At 33.7% G+C, this 20,510-nt stretch overlaps 1 protein-coding gene across 4 annotated transcripts in view; it reads right to left on the bottom strand.

Moving 5' to 3' along the window:
- Positions 1-20,510, bottom strand: part of PACRG (PARK2 coregulated) — a 227,030-nt gene that overhangs the window by 15,769 nt on the left and 190,751 nt on the right. Inside the window, exon 3 of one of the 4 annotated variants that reach the window (XM_017813703.1) lies at positions 19,885-19,938. The exons of the other annotated variants lie outside the window; for them this stretch is intronic. Within the exon in view, the coding sequence (XP_017669192.1) occupies positions 19,885-19,938 (54 nt within the window). The remainder of the gene's footprint in view (positions 1-19,884; positions 19,939-20,510) is intronic. 4 annotated transcript variants of the gene reach the window in all.

The following is a 20,510-nucleotide window of genomic DNA, read 5'->3' on the forward strand; positions in this document are numbered from 1 at the left end:
TGTTGGACAACGATTTCGTACTTATATGGTTTTAATTCATGTTCATTCATTTCTAAATGAGTACTTGCAGTAAGTGAATGTGCTTTCCTGTAGCAGCTTAAATTTTTTATTTAAAGATCACATTTGAGCTGCAGTTGATAAAAACATGCTAATTAAAAAGTGTTTTAAGAATATAATTGGATTTTATATAAAAAGAACACCAATAAACAACCAAAACCCAAAAAAAATAAAAACCCCTAAACGAAAAAAAAACCTACAACCAAAAAACCCCCAAAAAATCCAAACAAAGAAAAACCTCCCCAAAAAACCCCAAACCCATACCCTGAAATTAAACTCTGCATTTCTGCTCTAGAACATCTGGGTATCATAATATTTCACTCCTCCTTGAAAAGTGTTAATGGGCATTAACAACAGCTTTACTTAGCCACATATTCTGAAATATTTATGGGTTCATGACACATAAACTCACACTTGGTACAGTAAGTGTTATTAATAAAACCTAAATAACATATATTATGGAGAAATATTACATATGAAACTTCATCTTTCCACCTACATTTAATACAGAAAGATCCAAACCATATATAATTTAGATAAGGCAGCATAGCAATTTAAATGTAAAAGGTCAGATGCATGTACTACACATTTTTCATTTTAAATTGTGCACAAAGTCTACTTGTAGGTCTTTGAAGTTGATGGGAAATGTGAGTGTTTATTCAGCTGGATCTTTCAGTATTTCATATATAATGCATATGTTCCCTGAAATAGTTTAAATTGACTACTACAAACAAATAGTAGGATGTTGTACACATATCTCAAATATTCTATAAAGCAGACTAAAAATGGGATATAGACATCAATTCCCTAATGCTTCATAATGTCTATTCAATAGTAACACACATCAGTAGAATTTCATACTTGATTTTTTACGAGAACCATAATCTCCCCATTCCTTAATTAGTCCATGAATACAAGGAAAATCTAAGGAATGCATATAATATCTATATTCTTTTTTCCTCTTAATTCTGCTGTTCTGAGGACTTTCTTAAAAATTCTTTTGATAAACATCCTTAACATAAACACCTACATTGGAAGGAATATTTTCATTGGGGAATAATTGTGATAATCCATAATCTCTGATGTCAATACTTCCACTATGTTATTTATCTCTAATATGTGTAATGTTCTCTGCTTTCATCTTTCCCAGTGTCTCACTTGAATCAGCTCTTACGATAGAGCAGCTATAAAAATTCGGATTCCATCAAGACAGAAAATGACTTGAGAAGAAGACAGTATTATTTTTAATTTTGCTAGAGCTATCATCTTCCAAGCTATCACTTTATACTGAAGGATTCTCAAGTTAGCTGGACCATGAAAGCAGTCCATTTTGATTGCTTGGCATTCAGTCATAGAATAACTGAATACTTAAAAATTTTGAAAAAGGCCTTTTCCCACCTGAGGATGACTACAAAGCTGTACCTTAGACTACTGTATTATGATTAGGCCCTGGCTTTTTCACTGAAAATCGCCTGAATGAATTATTGAAATTCGTATTTCTTCAGTAGAAGTACAACAAACACTGACTATTGTTATGCTTTACAATTGCTAGGCCAAAGATCTGGTCTCTATCCCAAATGTGAAAGTCCTGTAAGAAATGCTTTTCCCACATGCTGCACAGTGTATTTCTACATGAGGAGACTGTCATCCTCAGTTGTTCTCTTTAGTATTAATCATCAATCTATCAATCTCAAAAACAAAGCTCATTTGAGCAGAATATAGGGTAATTCAATAAAAAGAACAAAAGATTTCAGATTCCCTGTCAGAGGATATTAGATTGACCATAATTCTCTCAGCTTTCAGAACAAAGCTCAAAACTCACTTCAAATTAGTATCCTCATAGTCACTATAAAAAGCAGCTAAGAAGAAGAAAATAGGACATGGATCAAGGTGGAAGGGGTGAGGTTAAGAGTAAATGAGATTGCTAAGTTATTGTGAGTCTAATTAGTTTCTGGAAAATACTCAAATCCTGTGATAGGTAACTTTAAAAAAGGTGAGAAATATTTTACCTTGGAAAAGTATTTAATGCTGGGAAATGTTGGTTAAATAGAAAATAAGATGGGAGAGTTGGTTCTTTGGTTTGGGGTTTTTATAATTTATAATTAAATAATCACATTAAGTAATAAATGCTTTGTGGCTGTTACCATAATCACAATTGATTGTTTAGTTGCAATGGTTTCTAAAAAGGAAAATGGTTTAAGTTAAGAAAATGTGCTCTTTAAAATGCATGTGTATAGTACTTTGTAATAAGATATGGTTTATAACTGTGTAATTGACATTCAATTAAAAAGCTTTAAATTAAGTAAAGATGGCTGTGTATTGAACTGTTGCATTTTAGTGCACTTCTGTTGGCAAATTAGCAGAATGGTCTTGAACTGTATCATCAAGGGTATAGAACTGCATGTCGAAGAGCAGGGTCTGTAATCAGCATGCTTATCTGTCCCTAAGAGGTGTTATCTTGAGCCACACACATTTTGTTTCCATCTTTTGAACCAAATAATCTTTGAAAATGTCAGGAAAAAATTTTAGATTATTTTTCATTAAGTTTAACTACAACTAGCATAAGATGACTTCTTTGGAGTGACGAGCAGTTGTATAAGCTGAAGATCTGGCCAATTCTATTTATTTATGAAAGATGAAGAATTTTTCCCAAAGACTAATTAATTTATAATTTTCTGAAACAACAACAGAAAAATCAAATTATCATCTTAAAAGCATCTAGCAAAATATACTTGGAATGTTTGGAATTATAATATAGACCCTAAAGAATAATTTATGAGGTGGCATTAAAAGTCCAATATTCACTCCAGCTTTATTGACCTAGCAGAAAAGAATTGTTATTTGAATCTTAAAATTGCTAGCACATAGAATTCAGTTTATTTCAGGAAGAAGAATAAAAGTAATAGAGCGAGGGGAAAATGAGGTTCTTAGACCTCTAGGTCATGATGTCAATGAGTAGTATGTGACAGAGCCCACTATTTGATATTATGAGCTTTCTGTGCTGGAGATCATTCCTTGGAGTTGTTTAATTTATAATATTGCCACCAGACCTAATTCACCACAGTCCATGTGAACAAGTAAATGGCAAGACCATCGTCTTTAGGGATGACTGTAAATAATAAAAAGGTGAATCCACTTTTGCTCACAAAGATGAAGTAAATAACTAAGACAGAGGCATTTTCTAGTCCTACTATGTAAGGTCAAATTCACTTCATGAATATATATATGTCTTCTATTGTAATTAATGAAGATGCAAATAGATTTACAAACAGAATCTTAGATAAGGCATCTACCACTTTAAGCAAAAATAGCATTAGTATAATGTACATAATACTAGATATATAGTAAATTGACCTTAGTGGAGTTTATAAATTTGGATCTAAATACAAAATGCAACTATTTGAATCAATATTTGTACTCCAGCTATACATAGTGACCATTCTTTTGCATAATTTTAACAGCATTTGTTAGTTATATTTTATTTATTAAAAGAAACCAGTATTATGTTTTAGTTTTCAGAGAAATATTTTCTTACAAGTAACAAACAAGAAAAAAGCAGTCAAAACTATTCTACTTTACAAAAAGTTTTATCAGCTGCAGCATGTATTTTAAATGCTCCTGAAGAATTGGATGGTTGGGGTTTTTTTAGCTTGATACCCGTCATTGCTTCATGTTGAACAATTAAACTGCTTAAATACATTGTCTCTCTGTGAATGAGGAAATAAAAAGCACACTGTCAGCATGTTTGTTAGGTGTAATTGAATTTAGCACATATGCTAGGAATGAAATCTCATTTCTTCTTCTAAATTTCTTCTCTTCAATCAGGGGTTGCATTAAGTGAAGTCTAACGGCCATACAATGGCTTTTGTACCATTACGTCTCAATAACTTCTTCTACTTCTAATTTCATCGTTATAGCATATCCTCTAATATGTTGAAAATGTTTTTTTCTGATGAATGTTGTCCTTTTAACATACTATTTCATAACTTCCATATTTCTGAGTCCCATGATTGATTAGAATATGGATTTGAACAAATAAAACACACATATTTTGTTGGCTGCAAATAACTGATCAAATACAGACAAAAGATGAAAATCAATACATAAACCCAGGTACGAAAGGCCCTGGGCATCAGTGAACACTGGCTGCCTACCTCACTCGTACCATGAGCTCTTATGGGCTTCATGTAAAACCCTGAATCCACCAGGGACTCTTTCTGATGAATATACTGACTAGCATTCACATGCTTCACTTATGAATAAGACCCCACAATAACCTTTCTTTTCTCCTATCTTTCAGGTGTATAGTTAGTATACTTTGATATTTATGTCAGTGGTCATTTACTTCATGGGTCACTAGCTCTGGTAGCAAGTTCCCATTTATGTCTTAACTAGCATGTACATAAGTTTTTCAGTGAGCTACACTGTCATAGAAATATAGTTTGAAATATGCTTTCAAATGAGAAACTACTATTTAACATATAAGAAAAGTGGGCATGGCTACAGTACATGCTGTCAGTAATTTATAAAAATCTTTGGCTTTGCTATTTAGAAACTGTTCAGTTGAGCTACAGATCTTGACACACATATTAACTTTTCTAGTTCTTAGTAATATTAATTCCATGCTTTTACCTACACATATAATGCCTCTAGGATTGTTGGAAATACATAAAAATAAACAAGATTTAGAAAAAAAAGAAGCCAAATAAGGTGCAGGATCTTCTCTAAAGTCTGTCTGCACAAGAAAAAATAATCTAGAATTATTTTCCTCTTTCCATGCAAGTTCTGGAGGTTAATAAAACACATAAAAAGGAGTCATTAGCATAACTGCTCAACCAAACCTAAGTTTTCCAAAAAACATAAGATAAAGATCATCTAAGCTTATTTCACAGCTATAGTCACCCACATGATGAAATCAGTGGCCTGTACTAGACGTTAAATCAGCTTCTGGATGGAGGAAGGCTATATTTCAACAATATTATCAGGTAACTTTTAGATTTAAACTGGTATTAAGACAAAGATGTGAGAAGAAACACGGTGAGTTGACACCCTAACCAGATTTTCAGCCCAACAGATGAGAGCTGGAAGTCAAAGTGTACAATTGAAAGGTGTTTTTTGGTATTTTGTCCATTTGTTCACTGTGTAAGTTCAATGTGTAATTTTCTCCAACTAATTGTGATTGGTAGCTGTATTCGAATAGTCTAGAGCTGTATTAGAAGCTGTGTAAAACGAGAAAGCTCCAACACACACGTAGAAAGGTAAAGGTGCATGATACTTCTACATTTATCTCCTTTCCACAGTAAACAGCGTTTTATCTTTCCAAGAACTGAAATCACACATGAAACAAGAAATGTAAGTAACAGGGACAAACAGTCCTTCCTTCCCCACAAACAACAGTAAAATGAAAGAATAGAAAGAGGACTGGAAGGAAATGCTGTGTGACAGGTCTTCTGGAAGTTTTCAGGAAGCATGAAGATTATGTATATTTAAGAGGATAAAAAGATCAGAATTCACTTAAACATAACTGATACAAGTTTCAGTCAATTAAGGTGATTATTTTGATGTCAGTAGATAAATCTCTTCTTTTGCTGTTTGCAGTGGCCTTCTGCCACTGCTAACTTCACTCTCAGTTTACTTCTTTCAGGGAACAAAGGAGTCATTTATGCAAATAAAATTAATGTGGGCAGATAGGAACTACCTTTCTGATAGCTGATATTGTGGATTTCTAATGCATTACCTTCTGACAACACTGACTCAGTTTCCAGAATGAATCCTATCCACAGAAAGAATTGTAGAGGGTACATATCCATTAGCAATTTAGAAAAAAAAATTACTGTCTGAACCTTCCCATTAAAAGAATGAAGAAATGTAGAACTAGGTAAGCAAGATAAGCCAATAATTACCAGGGACAACAAAAATTCCACATTTTCCAACTGGAGTATCCTGGCAAGTAGTTTATCTTTCCATTCCTCATGTCTTCCTCTCTGTCACTTCATCCAGAAAAAGTAGTAGGAATTACGTAGACTTTAGTCAGTGCAGAACTATCAGCCTTGCATCAGAAATGCTCCTCTTGACTTTTCCATCCATTCTCAAGTTGCTATTCTATCTGAAGATTATCTATCAATTTAAACTCCTTTCCATTTTGCAGAATTATGGGTCCGTTTCTCATTCTAAAAAGACTCACTAACTCTCAGTATTGGGTAAATATCCAAACTAACACAAAACTTTGAACTTCCTGAAGTTCACAGGCTACTAGTGCAAGTGCTGGTCATTCCTGTTTACATATTTTGCAATCTTTAGTCTACAAAATGCAGCTAAGCAATAAGTTTGATAACAAATATTTTTATCAGATAACAGTTAAATCAATTAAATCTGAAATAATGCATCACTGAGATGCATCACTGTAATTTTCCAACATGAAGAGAATTGGAATGATAAGACAGTGATTTTGTGCTAAATAAGAGATAAAATAGTCATGCCCACTTAAATATTTGCATTCAAATTAAGGCCCGGGCATCAAACCAGAAATCAAACAAAATACTTCATTTTTAGACTGTAGGCCTCAACTTCAGGAAATCAGTGAATATGTTTAAATCCATCCTAGTTCAGGAAATATACTTGATTACGTTCTCAACTATAAGCAAATTTTTATGTTCATTATGCAATGGTAACCTAAATTCATTACCACAAGAAACAATTTCCCACGTCACTGATGGAAGATCCCCTATCCAAACCTTGGAAATACATTGCCAGTTTCAAAACTAAGTGTACAGGACTTTAATACTCCTTTTCTTTCATTTGTTAATTTTTGCACATATTTTCTGTTATATACAAATAAGTATGTTCATTCACAGTGGTCTGAAATGGTGAATTGTATGAAATGCAGTGAAATGGTGTGAATAATACCAAAGTAAACAAAGATGCTGTAGCTTATTTAGGTTCATTTCGTAAACACTCAGCCATGTGTTTATCAAGCAGTGATTGCACTGGGCTGGGTTATCACACATGGGTAATGTGCCACATTCTTGTCATGCCACTCTGTCAAATTCCTTACTGCACTAGGTTGTAATCTCACTGGCTCACAGCAAACATGGTTTAACAGATAGTGCAACGGTACAGTTACATGATCCTTTCTATTAAAACATCTTCCGGGAGATACTGTTTAGACTAATTGATTAGTCAAGAATTTTTGGGATGAACTATGACCCTGGTAAACAGAAAAGGAAGAGCTAAGTGCTACACAGGCCATGTTTTCCCCTTTTCCAGTTGAGGTCTCAAATCTTTCTGTATTACCTGGAAGATCCATGTTAACTTAATAGAAACATTGGAATACACTGTAATCCCAAATTCTGGATTAATCCCTGATTTAAACACGGAAAAAGTAAATCTGAACACTCTCTCCCATTCTTGGCTGAAAACAGATGGGACAAATTTAGTCAGATCCCATCTACTGCTCATGCTCAGAGATACATAGTGAAACTAGAAAGGGATTTCTGCATTGGCAGATTTTCCCTTAAAATTGTTTCTTGAATTGAGAAACAATATTAAAGATATAAAATCAACACTAAATAAGAAAACAGACACTTTGGTGCTTCTGTTTGGCTAGAAAGCATTTTTCTTCTTGTAAAATAATATTTTAAGCATATGTATATATTTAATATTATGGAGAAACCCAAGACTGACTCCATAACACTTCACAAAATAAGTGATTTCATTCTACTGAGTTAAATGGAACATCATCTAGGAATAAATATTTATGCAATTAGACACGTTAATTTCATACAAGGCAATGCTCTAACCTAAGGCAAACAAAATGAAATCACAGAAATTAATTTTAACACAAGTGAACATGAATTTGGAAAGTGGCACATTTTTAATAATGAAGGTTACATACACAGTGATGTGAGAATTCATTTTCATAGGCAATTATACTCTGATATTCTTCTGACAAGTGAAAATAAGTTATAATTTAAAATTTACAACAAAGTTTTGACAAAAAACTTGTGTTAAAACAAGAAGTATCAGTGTACAGGAATGGGTAGGAAGAATTTAGCTCTGTTCTTTTGCAACTTATATATTTTCACTCATACTTTTGTAAAAGCTCAAAAATCTCTATCCGCTTTTGGAATTCCAGGCATAGATATTCTATTTAGAGTTAGATTGTATATCTACATTTTTAAATATTCACTCCATCTTCAGCACAACACTAAGATTCATTACTTTCCTGAAACTGAGCCAAGGAAACAGGTTGGTTTCTATTTAGAAAAGACTCATTGTAAAGAAAGGAAATGCAAGGAAAACTGAAGACACTAAATAAACATAGCACTTAGAATTTTGGTCTACATGTTATAGTTTGAAGTTCTCTATAAGAATTATTACAAGGGGATGCTTGTCCTGTAACAGTTCAGAAAGCCTCCACTATCCCATTCTCTTCCTATTTTATGACTTCTTCAAAAATCTTAGATTTCTAAAAAATTAAAAGGCTATTGAAGTAATTTCTTTCTTTTTTTTTTTTTTCTTTTAAATCATATCATATGGAGAATAACATTTTTGCCAGGACCATATAAGATTTTTGGATCTTTACCTGATATAGTGGAATAAAGCCAATTTAGCATCAATGGAACAATGCCAGTTTGCATAAGAAGATTTGGCCCTCAGTAAGAAAGAATCAAATATTCAGACATTACGAAAAACATTCTGGCTGAAAAGTTACTTAGGTCTGAAGAAGTTCATGTTAAAAAAAGAATTAGAGACTTTTTAAAAAAAATAAATTATACATTTTGAGTTTTTAAATAAAAATGGAATGCTAAAATTTTAAAAATATTGATTGTTCAGGTCAAAATTTTAAATGTGAACATAAGCATAGAAGTTTTCTGTTAGAGAATCAAGCCTTGATTATTTTTTTCCAATCAAAAATGCCAGACCAGAAAAAAGCTCAAAAAGTTTCAATAATGAAAAGTAATGACTACAAAACAGCTTTTGTCAGAATCATAGTATGATTTGTGTTGGAAGGGACTTTAAAGATCCTCTAGTGCCAACCCCCCTGCCATGGGCAGAGACACCTTCCACTAGACCAAGTTGCCTGAAGACCCATCCAGGCTGGCCTTGAACACTTCCAGGGATGGGGCATCCACAACTTCCCTGAGCAACCTGTTCCAGCGTCTCATCATCCTTCCAGTAAATAATTTCTTTCTAATATCCATTCAAAACCCACTTTCTTTCAGTTTAAAGCCATTCCACCATGTCCTATGTATAAAGAAAATATTATCTAGGCAAAAAAGATTGGGTTTTTTTTTGTACATATGCACAAAACCACTCACACAGTGAGTTCAGTCAAAAGGCAGGGAACAACTCAGAGGTGTAAACTTCTGTCTTAATGTGTATGCATTTGCAAACACAAGTTACTTTAGAACTTGGTCATACAGTGCTAATAAAGCAATGCAGGTATTAAAAATCATTATTAAAATTTTAATGTTGAGCATGGCATGAAGAAGAGTAGATGTTCTACAAAGCGTGTAAAACAGATAAATCCCAGTTGAATAAAAATTTTCCTCTTCTATTAACTATATATCAATATATATCTATAACTATATATTATCTCTTCCTCATAAGCAGGCTGTTACAAAAAAAAATATGGAAAGCTAAATCTGAGTTGAGAACTATTGCACTATATCTGAATTGAGAATTATTATACTAATAAGCTACAGATTCCTGAACTATAGCAGAACACATTACTGCCAATTTTATTTTTTTAGAAACTATAATGGAAGAGGGAAAAAAACTTAGCTTCAAAGATAAACTTAAGATTTTGCTTTCTGTTTTGTCCTAATCTCATTTTGTATTATCAAAAACAGTACTGAGTTTCTTTCTCCTGTCTGCCAAACTCCCCTAAAAAACATTTGTTTGTAATATACCTGCATATAAACTAATCCTGAAACTTTTCTGGAAAACGTATTTTTGAATGTTTTGTTCTAGAGTTCTAGCTTTAGAATTAAGTATTAATTTCATTATTTTAAATATGTGTTGAAGTTTCTTGTTCCATCATATTTAAAGAATACAACTGTACAATAGAAATTTCTAAACAAAAAAAAATAAAATCAGAGTTAGTAATCTAACCAATACTACTGATGCTAGGAACTCTGAGATGTTTACAGGTTCCAGATCATAGAGCATGATAGTTACTTTCAAGCTAGATAGATCTGCATGCTCACTTTTTGAAGAATGTTCAAAACTCATCCAGATATGAATTCTATCATGAAATCTCTCGAATTTTCAAAATGTGCAGAGAGAGTTGATGTCTCAGTTCTGAATTTATTTTTCATTTGGGGAGACAGTTTGTACACAAGCTACTTCATTTTTGACAAAACTCTATCATGCTGTATTGTTATAGAAACATATGCAATAGATTATCAGGAGACACCACTACAGCACAAAGGCCTTCTGTACAGAGATGTAGGCAAAATGTCAGTAAAGATAAAAGAGATACAGGAATTATATCAGTGTACAGGAATTACATCAATGATCCACATAACCTCATATGAGAATAACAGTAAAATTTTAGGGAATTGAAATATGAAATGAAAAAAAAAGTACTCCTAGAATTTAGGACATCTAAGGTCAAATCTAGCCCTAGAACAAACAGATGTAATTTCAGACATTTTCATGTTTATTGGCTCAAATTACCCCTTTTGTTTTCCAGTTGCTGGTAACATTTTGCCTCGTTATAAACATTGCTGAATTGTCCTCCAGGGAAACGTGTGTATATTGCGGGGAAAGGAAATCAATGCCAACAAACACAAGTTTCTTTTCCCATATACAAGTATTTTCTACACTATTAGGTTTCCGAATCACTTTCTGAAATCTAGAATCTCCTTAAAATTGCCAAAGTTGAATTTTGAACTGATTTAGATTAATTCTTAGCATTTCTCATTAGAATTTGATTTGCACAGTGCTGAAGTCATTGGAAGGCAAATACAAGGGTAACACTAGCCTAAGGTTAGTCTCTTAGTCTCTTCAACATTTATAGTACTGGAAGAGGTCAGATTCCTCCTGAGGTGAATCAAAATGCCTAAAATTAGGTTCTTGTTTGGAACTGACTTCTAGAAAAGCTTTCTACTCACAAATGAGTAGAGAGATATTATATGGAAATAACCGTGCTTAGACTAATTCCTAACCTTTAGATACTCTTTGGTTCTTCTTTCTCCTCCTTCCCCTGTATGCATTTTAATTTCACATTAGGCAGGATTTTGTTGTGTGTGTGTGTGTGCGCGCGCGTGCGTAGTCACAACGCTAAAAAATCCAATATTTCTTGTATTTATTTATTTTGCATTTTAGGGCCCCAGATTTGGAGGAACATGTGCTGAATTTTTGTCCCATGTCCTGGAAACACTTCTTCCTGTCATTTACATATCTCAGAGGTTTGTAGGCTAATTCAGCTCACAAGCATAGCAGAAACACCAACCATTCTTGTTTTGTTGCTAGATTCGTTTTCAGACAAAATACTTAATTGAATCAGCTCTCTTAGGGGTGAGCTGAATGAAGCAGTAGGACCCTTTGGCCAGGAGGGAAGGTGAGAAAGTGACTGCCTTTTTCAGCAGTGGGAAAAAAACGATAGTCACTCTGTGACTATGGTCAGACAATCTATTCCAGCTGCTGGAATGGACCATGTGACACATTGTTTAAGAAGTTACCACATAAAGTTACCAACCCTGGAGACTTGTCATTGCTCCATATACCCTCTCAGATTCTCTATATTTCCTTTGACCACCCATATATAAATTTGGTAAGATAAGCAAGAGAAAAATGTAATGAAAACCTTTATTGAGAGAAGCTGTTGATATGAAACATGTTTAGTTTTGTATAATTAGGGCAAATCATAGCTATGTGGTGAAAGGCAGTACATAAAAAAGTTCAGATAGCACATTACAAAATCTGTAAGACACAGTCTTCAACATAATGAGCTTTTTGTCTGCTTATTTGTTTGTTTTTTAAGTCAAAATACTATTTTATAGTATGTATTGAATCACTGGTAGCCCCAGGTTCAAACTGTTCCTTCTCTCCATCCCTGCCAATCATCTGGATACTGGCACCAGGATGGATCTCAGCCTATGAAAATTAATAAATATAGGCCCTGGTGCAGCACAATTCTACTTCTGTTCACAGCAGTCCATAGTACTGACAGATCTTAAAAACCTATTAGCACAAAAATAAGAAGTATATCTACAGCCAAAATTGCTGCTGTGTCACACTGTCCTGAGGATATTTATCTGGTTGCATGTATAGGAGTGACAATAGTCTTTCTTGCACCTCCCCAAAAATCTGCCTTAAAAAAAATCAGTAAGTATTTTAGTAATGAAATGAATGCCTAAAAGCAAGGCATTACATTCCTGAGTAGGCATGCTTTTCATGCTTCTTTTTTTCAAGATACTATAAGAGCAATAGTGTGTTACTTGGGAATTGGACGGATGGGGTATAAAACAGCAGCAAAAAATATATACTTCAAATTGCTGTGAGTAAAAATCGCAGTAAAGAAATAATTTATGGAAGAATAAACAGGTTTGCCTGTGAATCATTCTTGTCAAACTCATTCTATTCTGGGCATTTTCGTCACAGCCTCTTGTTTTCCTTGTGGGGGCCATTTCCCCCAGTCCTTCCCTGCAAGTTTCTATTCAGGAAACCTGTGGTTTGCTTAAGACAGGATTAACACCTAAATTTAATCTATAGTAAAAAAACAGAGATGTATTTTACTCTTATGGCTAACTGCATATAGAAAAGAATAATTTAGCAATTCCAAAAATAATTTATGTTGTAAATATGTTAATTGATATTGTAAATATCTTAATACAAATTGCTGAAACATGACCATTTAATCCTTGTCATATATGTGGACAGAAAAACCAAAATGTCATATTTTACATGTTGATGAAAAATAAAATGGATAGAAGTAAGACACTGGGTACAGAAGTATTTATTAAATGTAAAGACATTAAGCGGTGAGATTGTCAATTAATTAATAACTAATAAGCTGTTATAATCTTCTTCCTCATAAAGCCAACAGTATGCTCCCTTGGTCCCTTTTTAATAATTGAATAAGCCTTGGTTTAAAAGTTAATGCATTTTAGATTTGGTAATGTCAATAAGTGGGTATTCTCCTGCCTTGTTCTACTGCTGTCTAATTCACCGCAATAGTGCTGTACTTCACTAGCTTCCATTTTATTTTGAAAGAATGTAAAATTTATCATGAGCACACATTAAATGACGTGATTTTAGCTTCCTGCAATGGGCAAAGTAATGATTAAAAAATGTGTCTGCAACCTTATGGCCAGTTGGAGGGATGCCACTAATGTTTGAAAAATAATGGTGTTGCGTGACAGTTGTTATGATGGCAGGGGGTGATGTGTCAGTCATTTATTCCCTGTGGTAGTAATTTCTTATGGGAAAGCAAAGAAAGCATCATATGACTGGTATTTGTAAGTCTAACTTGTCTTATACTAACCAACTGGCTTTGCTTCCCTCTTGAGAGAGAGAAAAAAAAAATCAGTGTTTATTTGGACAAAGTGAATCTTATTAATTTTAAGGAAGAAGCATCCTGAATCCTGTATCCCTTATGTAAATTCAGAAGGAGTGAATTTACCTTAAAGGAGAGTGTGCATATAATACCAGAAAGAAGTTATTCTAGCATTATTTCCCTTTCCATTTTGATTTGCATTTGACAAAAGAAAACCCAACAAAAAACCAATCAAAACGATGCTTGGAGTTCATTAATATAGGCCACTTTACATGCAACTTTAGAAGATGATGCCTCTCAAACTTTTATCATATTTCCCAGAGAGCAAAGGATAGTTATTAATAATACGTGCACGTTGTATTGTCCACAGATAATAATGATAATAAAAATATTAGTGTAAAAGTTCTTTTTTGCAATTTCCACACAAGAAATCTACAATGTCTCATGAACTTCACATTGGAACTACACACATGAAAGAACAGAAAATTGGTTGAGCTAGGATTTACTCAAAATATCTGCAACAAGAAGTCCATACAGTATATTCACTGAACAAATAACAATTTCAGCATACATGTTATCATTAGCCTAGGAGTTCATATTTGTCTGAAGTACAGTCAAGAGAAGAACGAGTCTTCTTCAAAAATATCATTCATAAGTTAAATGTGTGAATGTTGAACCAAAATAAAAAAAATAACGCAAACAATATTTGACAGAAGAGTAGAGTGATATAAAACACGAATGATTTGAACAGTAAAAAATAACCCAGTCATATTATTTTATGAACATACATGTTCACCTACAGATGAAGATCAATGGAACTGATTAGGGATACTTAATCACAAAGCTTCACAAACAATCCCTCCCAATAATTTCCCAGAAAGGTTTTGCAGTCTTCTTCTGAAGAATCATGCATATACTGAACCAAAGATTATATTTCATATCTTATTTAAGTGTTACAAAAATGAATTAATATTAGATATTCATTGGTTTTGAAATGGATTTAGATTTTGTTAGAATTTGAGCTTTTTGTGGGTTAATGGAGCAGGAAAAGCAGCAATCACAGTAGTAGGTCCTTGTTCTCATAAGCTATTATGTAGTTTGGAAAATAAATAACACCCAGTGTTTCTAAACACATAAGAAAATAGATTCACTACATTGACTGAATATTCTGTTACATAATAAAAGCAACCACAAGGAAGAAAATAATTCAGAGTGAAAACCTTTAAGGTCAATAAAGAAGAGAGTGGTTTAGATTGTAGAAAATAAAATTTTTCAAAAAGAGAAAGCAAAACAAATCTCACTGCCCCCAAGCTTCTTAACATGGTGTGATTTTTGTCTTATTAACTAGCACAATAGCAACATATAAACCCCATTATAATCTGCCACCTTGACAACAATCCTTTCAGTTCTAGTCTCCTTGACAGAAATGTTTCCATCTCCAACTCAAAACACAGCTGGTTGTTATCTTCCTAGCCTGGAGCTCTGATGTAAATAATCAAACCCTTTTTGGACACCTTTCTGGCTTACCATTTTCCACTGTATCGGACTCAGAGTTCTGGTTCCATAACTACCACTCCCTCTTCTACTTACCCCCTTCACAGTTTATCAACCTACTCTCATTTCCACGTGCTCACCCTATCAATCAGCTTTGAACATGTTTTATTGATTGCTCCTTACAATCAGCTTTTGTATCAAAGGGAATGTGTGAGTGTTTTTTACTAGGAAGAACAAACTCAGAAGTGACAGAGAAGGAGTGCTCAAAATTCTCTGCAGTATGAGCTGGAAAAAATGCCATATCAATCCCAGTACCAATTCTAGCTGTTCAGCTTCCCTATAGCTGCTAAACTAACTGTAGAAAGTACTGATGTGAGTCACCCTCTTCAAAAATCTGTCAAAATCTTGGCCAAATATTTTTGACTAAAAAGATAATTCAGTTTCAGTGCAGTAAGGTGTTTTGGCAAGGAGCAGCAGCTAAAATGCTTTAAAATGAAAGAGATTTGTAGGTAAACCCATCTTCATCCTTCCTGGTTTCATTCATATGAACTCATATGAGTCAGAAGACTTCTAAGTGATGTTGCCATTACATCCACCTGAGAAACAGGAACGGGAATTCTCTCACTTCTACTAAAGCTGAGGCAGAGCTCATGAGAACCTGCAGTCACAGAGCAGATAACGGGTTTCTTCAGAAGGTTCTGTGATCATTGAAAATTAAATTAATGTAATTTATATTATTCCCCTCTGTCCTGCCATCATCTATATCCTTCTACAGCTATATCTATCTCACTAACCATTAATGAACAGACTGGAGAAATGCTGGAGAAATTGAGTATGGAGCAGCACAGAAGACCTCAAACCCAGAGAAAACTGAACACGAATCTTCCCATAAAAGACGGATGTGCTTATTCCACTATGTGCAGTCACTACTCAAAAAGCTGTGTAAATGGCTCTGTAACTACATACAGGTTCTGGGAGAGTCCTACAATGCACAAACAATTGCTCAAATATGTGAAAGTCATGGGTTTGAATAAACAAAATCCAATCCTTCAGCTCCATACTCTCTCTAGGACAGAGGGAAAGACTATGAAAGGGAACATGGAACTGACAGGAAAGCAATTTCTTTCCTAATACAGGTAAACATTAATCTCTTTAGTAAATGGACACCAAGAGAAACACCCAGAGAAGTCATTTTTATTGTTTTATAAATCTAGCAGTTTTGAGATCGGTCTGACTGTTATTTCATTATAGCTAACTGAAGCTCAAGTGCTGATTTCTGACATAGCTATCATGTCCTCCTTTGAAAAACTGCTTTCATTTTAGCTGTTCATCTTTGATCAACTGATTGTATCAAAAAAGGGGTTCAGCTTGGGTTCAGCTGAGAAGTAGAGCAGAGGAAATACTCTGTATGTTTGTTACACAGCTACCAGAAGTGATAGTAGGCTATTTTAAGCTCTTTTAACTGTCAACAATTCTACTTACCCAGCTTTAAATCTCAGTACTTATGGTTCAGTTTATGCTGCTGCTGACCTTTACAGTCAAGGAAACTGGAAGACAACAGGTGTCAAGTATACAAGGATGTATATTATATCTAAGTGAAAATAGTTACATAAAAACGAGCTTTGTTGTTTCTTTGTTTGAAAACTGTGAATGACACCTATTGATAATAGTAATGTTTTAATTTGACTCTCAAAGTGCTTAAAGAATACTTATTATAAATTATTATAAATGCAAATAAATATTATAGATGAATAGTAGATTTACCCAGCTAATCCAAAGATCCTTTTATTTTGAATGCTCATAGACCTTGTTTTGCTTATTTCCAGAACTGCACTGACAGGAAATAATTTGTCACTACTTTTATTTTACAGACAAGAAACCAGAACACAAGAAGCTTTGGAAGAGCAAAGTTAGAACTCGTTTAGGATCCTGAACTGACCCTAACTACAAACATTTTGATATCTCTTATATTAAACATACTGACAGACATTTGAGGACGAAAAAGAATTTGAATCAGGACAACTGTTAGATCAGGTGTGAAAGGCTGTTTATAATGTTTAAAAGCAGAATGTAGTTAAACATTGTTAAACAATGTACTACAAGAGAATCTTGGATGCTGACACAAAATAATTGTTTTTAAAAAAATAATATTTTCTCAGCACACAGTGGTTAAACTTCTCCCAGCAAAGGAACCATACATTCAAGAAGATTGAAAATATGCAAACCAAGTAATTTCATTGCTCTGATAGTTCCATGTTAAGGGTAGCTTTTTCTTCCATTAGATTATCTCTTTCTCTTTCCTATGGTTAACCAGTGCAGGCTATCAATTAGGTCATAAATAACCTCATCCCAGAATATCTGCTATGCAGTTAAGCTAATTACTTGATTGCAGGCAGCCCAAACCTCAAGTGGATGTTCCCCTCTACAATTCTGGCAAAGGCTTCAGGAGTTCCTGGCTATGTTATATAAAAATTTAACACACTTCTTACCAGAGATCAAATGGAATTATAAACACTGCAGCAGGTTTGATATTGTAGCAGATTATTACTGTAGGGTTTTTTTTGCTTTTATTTCAGTTCATAGTAGCCCAATACTACTGTTAAATCCTGAATTCAGAGTGGAAGTCTCCAAAAAACTAGCTGTTTCAAGACCCAAAATAGTAATTATTAAAATACTGTATTTAACACAAATGACTGGGTGGTAATTTTAATGATCAAACTTAATTTCATAACTGATATACAAAATGGAGTAAATCTTTTTTTTTTTATTCCCTACAAGTTGCTCATTAATACTACTAAACAGATGTATCTCTCTTTATGCTGAGGATGAAATAAATTATTTTCACACTTAAAAGCACGTAAAAATGGACTTTGACTCCCTTAAAGAGTAGGTAAGCAAAGAGTCTTTCAGTAGGTATATATTTTTAGTCAGAAAGAATAATAACCTGCTTACCTTGCTGGCTTTGATTATTGCATGTGAAAAGCATTTTTACCAAAGGCATTATAAATGGGAGTGCTTAAACACAGTGTCTAAATATCATGATACTTGTTCCTGTGATACCATGTGTGTGGTATAAATACAAACTTACATCAAATTTGTACTGATTTCTGCTACTGATTCTATCACTTCTGACTGTCTTGTACATATCACGTCTAACTTCTGAGCGTGAGGTGAAGTGCACTTCTTTTGCTCACTGTTCCTCTTTTAACTACCAATATTTCTCATTTCTTCATCTTAAGAATCAGCTTAAGTGTTTGAGCTGGATACAGGCAATTGTTAAACACTGGTCAAACTCAACGATTAATGTGTTCAACCTATTCAACCTACTATGAAAAAAAATAAATTGAGAAGATTTCTAATCTAGCATGCATATTTATATGAAAGAGATTACTGGTCGATGACTAAACTATCGAGTATATTAAGACTAATTTCAGTTGCAACTTATCATTGAGTTCCCTTTAAATGTTTGTTTGGGCCTGAACTCCTTTGATTATCAGAAGAAATATGTTGTGATATTTTGACAAATCATTTTTTTTGAGGAGTGAATGAAAAAAAAATTTAGCAGCCTGAAAAACCTGACATTTGGCACTAGCGTATGAGTTTTTAAAATGCCAGAGTTCATATGTCTATTTTTAGATATACTTAATTAAATAAGTCTTTTGAGACAGAAGATCATTTCATCAGCAATACTAATTTTCTGGGTTTATAGTTTTTTAACTGTAGAAAAATTCAGTATTATCTTACCTGTTTAAAAGCAGTGATAAAATGCAGCCTTAACTGACTCATACTGATTAAAAATTTCTTAAGTAAGAAGACCTAATTAGAACCTAAAGGTCATGAATAAACGCCACAGTGATTGTACCCTACTACTTTCTTCACAGCACTTTCCCTAATATACCGGAAAAACTTCCACTGAGGTTTCTCACTGAGTTGCTAAGCCCAGTTTCAATCTGTAAACATTCTGCACACAGTAATTTGCATTAGTTCCACATAATGTACAGCGGCATTAATTGAGTGGATAGCGCCTGTACATCTGTTAGCTATTAGTCTTTAATTCATTAGATCTTTATCATTTACCTGAGCAGCCCATCAAGATCAGGGAAAGGAGACCTTGGCTCATGTCATCTGTAGAACAGAACAGCCTGGAATATTTAATTCTCTTGTGTATGTCCAGTTACTTTATATGAACAATGTTCTCACAACTTTTGGTAAAGGACTTTGAAATTGCTCTTTTGTGTGAACTACACATTCAAAAATTATCTAGCTCTTATCTGTGCAACTGCTGTGAAACTATGGCAAATACCATGAGAGCTGTTTTAAATTACAATGCGCCTGGGATCTTTTTGATATGGCTAACTGAACTGCATTCCTCCAATTCCTTCAAGTTGCCTTCAAGTTTTGGCCCAATTCAGAGCAGACAAAAATTGTTATTAGAACAGTATATTTACACAATCCAGTTGATTGCTGTGTTTATTTTTCTTTGGTAAGTCATAGATTTAAGTTTAAATGATCCCAGTGCTTCTAGTTCAGCATCATCCTTTAGTAAGTATCCATCTCAGAGGTAATGAAATTTAGACGACTATAAAGACTTTTCCCTGATTTGAAAAAATGCTGAAAAATGTTATTTCACAAACAGTGCAACAAATAATGCAACAACTTGCACTGTATATTGCATATATTGATTTCAAATCACCTCTCCATCCTCCAGATTTGATGGTGAAGTCCTTTGGCAAATTATCTCAAATAATGTCCATCTTGAAATTGAGAGTGTCACAGACACTTTTAAATATTTATACCATTATTACTTTGGGATGAATTCTACTTACCCTCATGGAAAGACTGTGGCTCTCGCTGGAATCCCACTGACCTGAAAAGTTTTCCTAAAACGTGCAAAGTTCTCTTAGATTGAGGAAATTTCAGGATTGTCACTATATATCTTATTAAAACAGGTAATGATTGTGAGAAGAGGCTTTCAACAAAGAAAATGTATTCGATCAATGAACCAGATGAATGATTAGTCATTCTTACTAATTTAGCAGAGCTAAATTTATGTTTGCACTGATATATTGAGTAAGGAGCCATACATATTTGTTATATCTCTTGGCTACAGACATGGAAAGAGATACAAGTGACACAATAACTGGGTTTCAGCATATTACATCAATATGCTGAAACTATGAGGAAATGGCTTATATACTACAAATTAACAACAAGACCTAAAAAAATAATAATTCAAATTACATAAATTCTTGGCTTCACAAAATAGTATAAAAAGGAATAATTTTCACACAGGCTACAGATAGCTACATGAACAAGTCTGACTCTTCCCAGGAAAGTGATGCTATCAATGACTTATCTACACGGGTAGGCTTTACTCAGCCATGTAGTGCCAGACAGCTGATGGCACATAGTAGCTGCATGCAAATGAATAGCATATTTTAATTCATTATGA

The sequence above is a fragment of the Lepidothrix coronata genome, unplaced genomic scaffold (assembly GCF_001604755.1).
Source record: "Lepidothrix coronata isolate B3197 unplaced genomic scaffold, Lepidothrix_coronata-1.0 Scaffold42, whole genome shotgun sequence".
NCBI classification, from domain to species: domain Eukaryota; kingdom Metazoa; phylum Chordata; class Aves; order Passeriformes; family Pipridae; genus Lepidothrix; species Lepidothrix coronata.